The sequence below is a fragment of the Notamacropus eugenii genome, chromosome 2, assembly GCF_028372415.1.
Source record: "Notamacropus eugenii isolate mMacEug1 chromosome 2, mMacEug1.pri_v2, whole genome shotgun sequence".
In the NCBI taxonomy this organism is placed as follows: domain Eukaryota; kingdom Metazoa; phylum Chordata; class Mammalia; order Diprotodontia; family Macropodidae; genus Notamacropus; species Notamacropus eugenii.
This window is the reverse complement of record NC_092873.1, coordinates 391,937,781-391,949,788: the sequence shown is the minus strand read 5'-3', so window position 1 is coordinate 391,949,788 and position 12,008 is coordinate 391,937,781. Positions and strand designations below refer to the sequence as shown.

Below are 12,008 nucleotides of genomic sequence, written 5' to 3'. Positions count from 1 at the left end.
TAGATTCCTTCCAACTACTCTAATACTGAGAAAGACCTCATGAGTTACAAATATGATCTTTCTATATAGGAATGTAAACAGTTTGACTTTGATAAGTCCTTTATGATTTCTCTTTCCTGTTTACCCTTTCATGCTTCTCTTGAGTCTTATATCTGAACGTCAGTTTTTCTATTCAGTACTTATCTTTTCAAAAAGAATGCTTAGAAGTCTTCCATTTCATTGAAATTCCATTTTTTTCCCCTGAAGTATTATATTCAGTTTTGCTGGGCTGGTTATTCTTGGTTTTAATCCTATCTCCTTTGACTTCTGGAATATCATATTCCAAGCACTCCAGTCCCTTAGTGTAGAAGCTGCTAAATCCTGTGTTATCCTGATTGTGTTTCCACAATACTTGAATTGTTTCTTTTTGGCTGTTTGTAATATTTTCTCCTTGACCTGGAAACTCTGGAATTTGGCTACAATATTCCTAAGAGTTTTACTTTTGAGATCTCTTTCAGGAAGTGATTGGTGGATTTTTTCAATTTCTATATTACCTTCTGGTTGGTGAATATCAGGACAGTTTTCTTTGATAATTTCTTGAAAGATGCTGTCTAGGCTCTTTTTTTGATCAACAGTTTTTAAAATTATCTCTCCTGGGTCTATTTTCTAGGTCAGTAGTTTCTCATAGAGTCATTAGTTTCCATTTGCTCCATTCAAATTTTGAAGGAATTATTTTCTTCAGTGAACTTTTGGACCTCCTTTTCCATTTGACCAATTCTTCTTTTTTTTAAGGCATCCGTCTCCTCTTTGGCTTTCTGGACCTCTTTTTCTATTTGGTTTAGACTATTTTTAAGATGTTATTTTCGTCAGTATTTTTGGGTCTCCTTTAGCAAGCTGTTGACTCATTTTTCATAGTTTTCTTGCATCACTCTAATTTCTCTTCTGAATTTTTCTTCTACTTCTCTTACTTGATTTTCAAAATTCTTTTTGAGCTCTCCCATGTTGTACAAATTCACATTTTTCTTGGAGGCTTTGGATGTAGGACCTTTGACTTTGTTGTCTTCTTCTGGTTGTATATTTTGATATTCTTTGTCATCAAAGTAAGATTATATAGTGTATATTTTTTACACTCTTTGCTCATTTTCCCAGCCAGTTAGTTGACTTTTTAACTCTTTGTCAAGGTAGGACTCTCCTTCCAGTGTGGACGGTGTACTGTTCCAAGCTTCACAGGTTTTGTGCAACTGTTTTTAGGGGCCTGTAAGTTTTTAGCCCTTTCAAGGTGGTATGATCAAAGGAGAGGTGTTTACTCCTTTCCTGGTCTGAGCTCTGGTCTGTGAATGACCACAAGTACTCTTTTCTGCCTTGGAACCATGAGGAAGATTCCTTCTCCACCACAACCACAAGTTCCATCACTCCAGTGCTCCTCCTCACCCCAGGACCACCTGGGGTGACTGTTAGCCAGATCCAAGCAGGGCAAAGCAAGAGAATCCTGCCTCAGCACCAGTAAAGAGACCCCTATAATCCACCTCTGATCATCCACACAATCCCCCCACCCTGTGTGGGCCAAGAGCTCCAAGAGCAGCTGCTGCTGCTGCCACTACCTCCACCATCCCAGAGATAGGGCCAGAGAGCACTGCTCTCTCACCCAGGTCCTGACAGACCTTTCCTACTGACCTAAGTAGTCTTTGGCATTTGTAGGTTGAGAAGTCTAGAAATTGCCATAGCTGTCAGTGATTTAGTGCCCTGAGACCTGCTCCAACTTTTCTGGGGCACCCAGTCTGTGCCAGTGTTGGTCTGTGTACCTCTCCCAGCCTGGTGTAATAGACCTTCCCTATCTACCTTCTGAGTTATCTTGGTCTAGAAATTTGTTCCACTCTGTCATTTTGTGGGTTCTGCTGCTTTAGAATTTGTTTAGAATCATTTTACAGGTACTTGTAGAGATTTGGGGGAGAGTTCAAGGAAATCCCTGCTTTTACTCCACCATCTTGTCTCTGCCCTTGGTTGACTTTTTTATGGGGGAAAAAACCACACATCCATTAGAATTCTTGTCATTAAGAATATAATAATGAACCCCCAATGTAACTGGTGGAGATGAATGTAAACACACAGAAGCTTAGGTTATAAATGACTAGAAGCAGGTCTTGATGAAGGAAGAACATATATACATAATAGTAATCAAAATGTGAAGCATTCTAGATGGAATTTCTGGCTGCTACTTCCAGCAGACAGATGCCTTCCTTTCTACCCTTTAACCCCACAACATGATCTGTTCAATGACAAAATGATTCTGGTTTATTTCTTGCTCTTAACCTTTCCTTCAAACAGTCAGGAGTAATTTAAAGTCACACCAAGGAGCTGAATTCGTGTGTGCTTTTGTATTTTTGTGTGCCACTTTTCCACCCCCACAGATCCTATTTGGAAATTTAGAACTTATTAATGCCTCTCAGCAGACAGATCAATTTCATGAGGTGTAGAAGAAACCTTTAGAGCTATGGAACAAGATCTGGATTTAGCTTCGTGCCTCTTTAAGAGGAAATAGGGAGGGCAGGAGTGGTTAAATAATGTTCAACACCCTTCCCCCAACTAAATAACGAAATTTGGGTTTCTTCTTTTATTTCAGCCATTCCTTGGCCTCATATTGTTTGCCCTGGCCTGTGCAGTGGGTTTTGTAACACATTATATGCTTCCTCAGCTCCGAAAACATCATCCATGGATGTGGATTTCACACCCTATTCTTAAAAACAAAGAGTATCATCAACGGGAAGTAAAAGGTAAGTCATGTCTTGCTTCTCATAAGGATGCCATGCTTACTTGACAGGTTTGCTACAAACCAAGAAATGAACAGCACTGTGGTCTTACTATCCTGTCCCCAGATATTCTGGTCAAACTTAAGAAGGTAAGATAGAGTTTCTCCTTTAAAATATTAATTTGTGCCTTGGAATTTGGATAGAAGGCATTTAATATGCCATCCATTCTATTCATGCCCAACTTGGAGAATGGACGTTTTCTGAAAGGCACATTTGGGAGCACATTGTAATTCCAGAAGCTTTCTATTTTACTGTCCTTCCATTCTCTAGAGGGAGATTGCAACAAGGGTAACAGACTATATACTTTCTATATCCTTGGGCTCAAGTTTCTTGCGCTGCTTTCCCCTACACTAGGAGTAAACAAGATTAATTTGTCAGTATTCATGGTCAAGTTGTTGTCATATAAAGGAATAATTTTTGTGAGAGTTCCAAATTAAGATTAGCATAGGACAGAGAACCTCCAGCAATTGCCCTGAAAACTGAAGTAAGAGCCATAGGTTTACCGGGTAGAAGTAAGGACCCTGTGGGTTTTCAAAATGCTTTGATATCTAATCTCATCCAATCCACATAACTCTATAAAGTAAGCAGTTTTGTTATCCTCATTTCCATCTTATGGATGGGGAATCTAAGGTACAGAGAAGTTACTTGTCTATGGCTGTTTAACCAGTTATCAGCAGAGCAGGCACAGAAACTCATGTCAATTTTAAAATATTTCACCTGCTATGAGTCAGATTTTTTTTTAATTAAGTTCTTTAGTAAACTCTATAGTGAGTATAGTAAGCTAAGTGGTAGAGAGGATAGTGTCAGGCCTGGAGTCAGAAAGACTCAGCTTCCTGACTTCAAATCTGGCCTCAGCTATGTGATCCTAGGCAAATCATTTAACCCTGTTTGCCTCATTTTCCTTATCTGTAAAATGAGCTGGAGAAAGAAATGGCAAACCACTCCAAGATCTTTGTCAAGAAAACGTCAGATGGGGTCATGAAAACACTACTGATAAATGACTGAGCAACAGAATTCTATATCACCCATACTCTGTGCATCATGGGATCATAGGATTTAAGGGAGTTGAGATTCTACTTCACTAACTTCATGACAAGTAGAAGTGTCATTATATAATAGGAAGTGTGCTAGATTTGGAGTGAGGAGACCTGGTTACAAATCCTCCCTCTAACACTGAGTAATTGTGTGACAATGGACAAGCCACATAGATTGCTGGAACTTCATCTGTAGAGTATGTGTAATATTACTTGAACTACCTACCTAAAAGGAGTTTAGAAAAGAAATTTTTTGTAAACTCTAGAGTACAAAAATGGATCCAAGATCTAATAATTATATCATTAAAAGAATAGAAGAGAAGAAGAAGAAGACAGCGAGGTAGGGAGGTGGGTAAGGTGCTGGACTTGTAGTTAAGCCAATCGAAGTTCAAATCTAGTCTCAACCCCTTACTAGCTATATGACCCAAGACTAGTCTGTCTTCCTCAATATCCCCACCTATAAAATGGTGATGATAATAACACCTCCCTCTCAAGATTGTTGTGAGGAACAAACTAGATACTATTTGTAGAACACTTTGCAAACGTTAAATAATAAACACTAGCTAGTTGTCTAGACCAGACAGGTACCTTTCACAAGAGGCAACATAAAAAATAAAATAGAAAAGTTCGGTGTCATAAAATTGCAATGCTTTTGCATTAACAAAATCAACATGAAAAATACTCATATAAAATGACTTTGATAAGGCTCTGTCATCCAAGATGGATAGGGAACCAAAAGAAATATTTAAAACCATTTCTCAATGGATACATATATTCAAAGGATACAAACAAATTTGTCAAAAGAAGAATTGCAAACTCTTAAACCATATGAAAGATTGCTCCAAATGACTAATAATAAGAAAAATGCAAATCAAAACAACTCTTTATCTTATAGTCAACAATCTGACAGTAGATGGAAATGATCAATATTGGAGGGGCTATGGAAAGTTGGCCCTCATATATTTCCAATCAAACTTTGGAATGATCCAATCATTCAAAGTAGCAATTGGAAATTATGATAAAACTTCAAATATTTCAACCATAGCCTTTGCTCCAGAAATCTTGGTGCTAGGCATATATCCTCCTCCTGCATCCTAGGCCTTTTCCAGTCATCCTGATGAATATCTGGTCACTGGATCCAGATGACTCAGGAGGGGAAAGTGAGGCTGGTGACCTTGCACAGCCCTCCCTCACTCTAAACAAAGTCAAGTGCAAGTCATGTCATCATTTCCCTGATGTCATGGTCTTCTTTGAAAAGGAAGGACAAATAGACACCTCCCTCCAAAGCCAAAGATAAAAAGAATGGCCCCACATACTTTAAAATATTTGGAGAATTACTTTTTTTAAAATCAGCAAGAACTAGAAACAAAGTAGAGAGCCTTCTACTGGGGAGCATCTAAGTATATTGTACAAATGTAATGGAATATTATTGCACTATAAGAAATAATGGATATAAGGAATTCAGAAGAAACATGAGGAATGATGCAGAATGAATGCTATGGTTATAAATAAGCATAACCAGGAGTACAATATGTATAATGAGTATAATAATGTAAATGGAAAGCTCAAAGACCAAAACTGAATGCTATGTAATTCTGCCCACTGAACTTGATCCTGGAGAGTGAGGAAATATGCTTCCCTTCGTTACACTGGGGGCAGGGGGCAGGATGTTACTTGTATGAATTGTTGCACATTGACTGACTTGGTCGATATGTTGGTAGGTTTGGTCAGAAAGCCCCTTGTTATGATTTATTACAAAGGATGGATGACTCTCTGGTTATAGAAGGAAAGAGGATATATTTGAAAATAAAGGTGCTAGAAAAACAAAAGATATTAATAAATTAAAAAGACAACCTTAGAGCACTATAGAAATGTGAGTTATTATTATAGGAGGTGTGAGGCACAGCACCATTTATCATCGGTGTGTTTGGACTGAATCTAGTGGAATGAGAGGAAGGAGAAGAATGCAGGAGCTGGCACATACAAGAGGGAGGCACATACAGTCCCAGAAGAGAGGAGGGAAATCGAAGTCAACAGGCAGGGTCCGAAAGTGCCTGTTTCAGATAATAACTGTCCTGGGTTTTGAAAAGCAGCCAAGGGACCAAATGAAGTGATGGATGAAAAAAAAAATATATAGCCTATTGGAGGAAACATATTTTTTCCATATAGGCAGAGGTGCCCTACCTAAATACTAACTGGTTCCTACTGTTTCCATTTCAGCAGTTTAACTGCTTTTCTGTTCATGGGAAATCAGAATAAACATCAAGATGATTCAGTGAACAGAGTGCTGGACCCAGACTCAGGGTTCAAATCCTGCCTTGGACACTTATTATGTGACTCTGGACAACTCTATTTGCCTCAGTTTCCTCATCTGTAAAATGGGAATAATAATATCACCTGCCTTCCAGGATTACTGTGAAGTTCAAATGAAATAATATTTCTAAAACGCTTAGTATGGTGCCTAACACATAGGTGGTACATAAATATTAACTCTTATTATCATTTAATCTCTCTCAGACTCAATTGCCTAATTTGTAATATAGTAATAATCACTCTTCTTAAAGGGTTGTTTAACAGATTAACTAAAATAACATATGCAAAGTCCTTTGGAAATTCTAAAAGGCTTTATAAATGTGGATTATTTTTACATCTCTATATCCATGAATCATTTATCTCCTCAATATGGGTAGTTACTCCATTCGCTAGCAGAAATCACAATTTATACATGCCTTTCCTCTCATAAATACTCTACAGGGCTATACCTAAGGGTCTTCTTTTAGCTTTCTTAAAATTTCCTTACTTTGGAAAATATGCTTTTAAAAACTTTTAATCGATGCTTTGTATTTTCGCATTTCTTATTTGATCTTTTCTTCATAAGGACATGGGTAGCAGAGATTTGGGTCACTTGCTTTTTTGGGCTGACTTTGAGTTTTTCTCCTCCTCTGCCTGAGGTGCATGGTGGGAATTGGGCAAGGGTTGTTGACAGACTAGAGGAGAGTGAAATAAAAAAAGACTGCCTTTGGATATCTTTGATTAAATTAAGTTCAGACAAGATTATAATTAACTAATGTCCCTTTCCACACCAATTCTTCACATTCATCTCATTCTTATCATAGAAGATTTGTATGGTTTAGTAGAAAGAGTGCTAAACTTGGAGAAGGAAAAGGTCCTGGACTAAAACCTTGGCTCTGTTATTTATACCCTACATAGCACTCATGTTCTCAGGGTTTAAGTTTCCTGACCAATGAGGAAGGTGGATAGATCATCTCTAAGATACCTTCTAACGCCACAGTATGTTATTCTGTGCTTCAAGATTCAAATGCACATATGGCTGGGTGAACATTTTTCTAGATGTCAACTGTGTGGTACAGCCTTAGGAAGGTCTGGAGACCTGTGCAGGCTTATGAATCTGGGCTGATATAAAGATTGTTTTTGCATGAAAAATGCATTTGACAGGAGGTAGCTAGGGGCCTGAACTCATGAAGATTCATGTTTATGAGTTCAAATCTGACCTCAGACACTTGCTAGCTGTATGACCCTGGGCAAGTCACTTCATCCTGTTTGCCTCAGTTTGCTCACCTATAAAATGAGCTGGAGAAGGAAATGACAAACCACTCAATTTTCTTTGTCAGGAAAACACCAAATGGGGTCACGAAGAGTTGGACACAATTGAAAAATGACTGAAGAACAATTCATTCTCTCTCTCTCTCTCTCTCTCTCTCTCTCTCTCTCTCTCTCTCTCTCTCTCTCTCTCTCTCTCTCTCTCTCCATGCATACACACACACACACACACACACACACACACACACATATATATATTGCTTAAGAGTATTTTATTTTTTCCAAGTACATGTAAAGATAGTTTTAACACTCATTTTTTAAAGATTTTAAGTTCTAAATTTTCTCTCTCCTTCCCTTTCCTACCCCCTTCCCAAGACAACAAGCAGTCTGATATAGGTTATACATATACAGCCATGTTAAACATATGTCCACATTAGTTATGTCGTGAAAGAAGAATCAGAACAAAAGAGAAAAATCACAAGAAAGAAAAAAAATTTTTTAAGTGAAAATAGTATGCTTCCATCTGCATTCAGACTCCATAATTCTTTCTCTGGATGTGGCTAGCATTTTCCATCATCAGTCTTTTGGATTTTGTTGGATCATTGTATTGCTAAGAAGAGCAAAGTCTGTCATGGTTGATCATTGCACAATGTTGCTATTACTATGTGCAATATTCTCTTGGTTCTGCTCACTTCACTCAGCATCAGTTCATGGAAGTCTTTCCAGGTTTTTCTGAAATCCCCCTGCTCATCTTTTCTTATAAAACAATAGTGTTCCATTACATTCATATACCACAACTTATTCTGATGGGCTTAATTCATCCCCTCAATTTCCAATTCTTGGCCATCACAAAAAGAGCTACTATGAATATTTTTGTACATGTGGGTCCTTTTCCCTTTTTTATGATCTCTTTGGGATACAAACCTAGTAGTGGTATTGCTTGATCAAATGGTTTTATAACCCGTTGGACATAGTTCCAAACAACTCTCAGGAATGGTTAGATCAGTTACAACTCCACCAACAATGCATCAATGTTCCCATATTCCCACATCTTCTCCAACATTTATCATTTTCCTTTTCTGTCATATTGATCAATCTGATAGGTGTGAGATGGTATCTCAGAGTTTTAATTTGCATTTTTCTAATTGATCGTGATTTAGAGCATTTTTCCATGTGATTAAATATAGCTTTAATTTCTTCATATGAAACTACCTGTTCATTTCCTTTGATCATATGTCAGTAGTAGAATGACTTGTATTCTTATACATTTGACTCAGTTCTCTATATATTTGAGAAATGAGGCCTTTATCAGAAAAACTGACTTTAAATTTTTTTTAAATTTTTTTTCTAGCTTTCTGTTTCCTTCTAATCTTGGTTGCATTGGTTTTGTTTGTACAGAAGCTTTTTTAATTTAATGTAATCAGAATTATCCATGTTGCATTTTATAATGTTCTCTATATTTTATTTGCTCATAAATTCATCCCTTCTCCCTAGATCTGACTGGTAAACTATTACTCGCTCTCCTGATTTGTTCCCTTATGTCTAAATCATGTACCCATTTAAACTTTATCTTGGTATAGGTGTAAGATGTTGGTCTATGCCTAGTTTCTGTCACATTATTTTCCAGTTTTCCCAGCATTTTTTGTCAAATAGCTAGTTCTTATCCCAGAAGCTGGAGTCTTTGGGTTTATCAAACAAGAGATTACTGTAGTCATTTACTACTTTGTCTTATGTACCTAATCTATTCCACTGATCCACCATTCTGTTTCTTATTCACTACTAAATAGTTTTGATGACTGTTGCTTTATAATGTAGTTTTAGATCTGGTAGAGCTAGGCCACCTTCCTTTGCATTTTTTTCATTAATTCCCTTGATATTCTTGACCTTTTGTTTTTCCAGATGAATTTTATTATTTTTTGTAGTTGTATAAAAACATTTTTGATGGTTTCAGTTGGTATGGCACCAAATAAGTAATTTAAGCAGAATTGCCATTTTATTATATTAGCTTGGCCTACCCATGAGCAATTGATATTTTTCCAATTGCTTAAATCTGTCTTTGTGTGAAAAGTTTTTTGTAATTGTGTTCATATAGGTCCTGGGTTTGTGTTTGCTGGTAGACTCTGTATTGTCTGCAGTTATTTTTTAATAGAATTTCTCTTTCTGTCTTTTGCTCCTGGGCTTTGTTGGCTATATAAAGAAATGCTGATGATTTATGTGAGTTTATTTTATATTCTGTAACTTTGCTAAAGTTGTTCATTGTTTCATATAGTTTTTTAGTTGATTCTCTTGGATTCTTTAAGTATATCATCATATCATTTGCAAAGAGTGATAGATTTATTTTTTTATTGCCTCTTTGAATTCTTTCAATTTCTTTGTCTTCTCTTCTTGCTAAAGCTAATATTCCTAGTACCATATTGAATAATGTGATAATGGACATCCTTGTTTCTCCCTGATCTTATTAGGAATTCTTCTAGCTTATCCTTATTACATATAATGAACACTAATGGTTTTAGATAGATACTTCTGATTATTTTGAGGAAAACTCCATTTATTCCTATGCTCTCTAATGTTCTTAAGAGGAATGGGTGCTATATTTTGCCAAAAGCTTTTCCAGTATCTATTGATATAATCATGTGATATCTGTTAGTTTTGTTATTGATATGGTCAATTATGCTGATAGTTTTTCTCCTGGGTACAGAGGGCACTGTCCCAAGTTCCTTATGCCAGTGTCCAGGGGCTTGGTCACTGTTTTTCCATGTGGGGGCCCCAGCTTACAGCTTGCCCACTACCTAGCTTAGTAGCACCTGTTGGATCAGGGTTCTGGGGCTGGCAGTTTGTCTTCTGCAATGGATTTGGAGACCTCACAGCTGGCCTGCTGAGCCAGGACTAAGGGGCTTCGCTTGTTTATCTGTGCGGTGGCTAAGAGCTTGCCACTGGCTTACCCAGACACCATCTGTTCTAGGCTGCACTCCCTTTATCCAGGTGAGACACACCTTTCCTGAAGTCCTTCTAAGTTATCTTAAGCTGGAGAATTGTTTCAGCCCATCTTTTTGTGGGTTCTACAGCTCCAGAATCCATTTAGAGGAAAACTTCTTAGCTTCTCTCTGCTATCTGGTCTCATTTTTCTTTTAATGCCTAACATTGTCATTTTACAAAAAGCCTCAAATCTGGCCCAGCATAATAAACTTAATAAATCATACAGATAATTCAAAGCGAGATTATGTTCAAGGTTAATACTTTTGAACTACACAGATTCAACTATACTAATTCTCCAATGTTAAGAACCTATTTCTGTAGTTTGGTCATTATCCATGTCACATACTTCTCTTCCTCTTCCCTACTTTGATTTCTTGCCTTTTTTAGTGTTTTATTAGGATCCCTGGGGCAGCTAGGTGGTGCAGTAAATAGAGCACCAGTGCAGGAGTCAGGAGGACCTGAGTTCAAATCTCACCTCAGACACTTGACACTCACTAGCTATGTGACCTTGGGCAAATCACTTAACCCCAAGTGCCTCATCCTGGGTCATCTCCAGTCATCTTGATGAATATCTGGTCACTGGATTCAGATGGCTCTGGAGGAGAAGTGAGGCTGGTGACCTGCTCAGCCCTCCCTCACTCAAAACAAAGTCAAGTGCAAGTCATGTCATCATTTCTATGACGGCATGGTCTTCTTCAGCAACGAAGGAAGAACACTCATTAGGATCCCTTCAGGAGTTATCCAGCTGAAATTCAATCTAGTAAACCACAGTTTAACAGGAAGGCTATGCTAAAAAATAGTCTATAAGTTTTATCATAGAATAGAGGACTATTAAAGTTTAAAAATTATCTGATCCAATCCCTGTTTATTTTATATTTGATGAAACTGAGGCCCAGAGAGATTTAAGTGACTTTCTTGGAGCCACCCAGCTAGCCAGGAGCAAAGCTTGGACTTGACCTTGGCTTGCTCTACTTTTGGAGTGCTCTTTTCATTCTGCAGTTCAATATAGGCAAGGTCTGCACACATCTTGATTTGAACCAATGTGGCAGAGTGAAAAGAGCACTCCAAAAGTAGAACAAGCTGAGGTCACATCCAAGCTTTGTTCCTGGCTGGCTTTGTTAGCCTTAGTTTCCCCTATAAAAATACAAACTTCTTATGAGTAACATCTCTCTTGCTTGTATTTGCATCACCAGTTCTTAGCACAGGTTTGAATATATAATAGGTGCTTAATAAATGATTTATCTATTATCTATCACTATTCACTACCTATGTTGCCTTTCCATAGATATACGTATATTGATTTGTCCTTACTGATGAATATGAGTACCAGGACTGCCCATATACTGCCTATAGTAAATTAATGATCCTTAGCAATGTGAGAGTTGTGCCCAACATGCTTTTATTACAAAATCTCAATTTCCTAGAGGTCGATAGAGATACAGTGAAGAGCAGAGCTAGATCTTATAACCTAGCCTTACAAAATTGCTTTAAATAAGTGTGCGTGTATGTGTGTGTGTGTGTGTGTGTGTGTGTGTGTATGTGTCTCCATTCCTTGATTATAGGAGTTCTGCAAGGTTCTGCCCTTGTCTCTTTTATCTACACATTCTCTTTTGGTGAACTAATCTACTCCCATGGCTTTATCTACCATTTC

The 12,008-nt window shown here is 37.5% G+C and overlaps 1 protein-coding gene across 1 annotated transcript in view; it reads left to right on the top strand.

Annotated features, from left to right (window-relative positions):
• Positions 1-12,008, top strand: part of PCNX2 (pecanex 2) — a 395,633-nt gene that overhangs the window by 175,271 nt on the left and 208,354 nt on the right. The window contains exon 19 of the mRNA XM_072647501.1: positions 2,600-2,750. Coding sequence (XP_072503602.1) covers positions 2,600-2,750 — 151 coding nt within the window. The remainder of the gene's footprint in view (positions 1-2,599; positions 2,751-12,008) is intronic.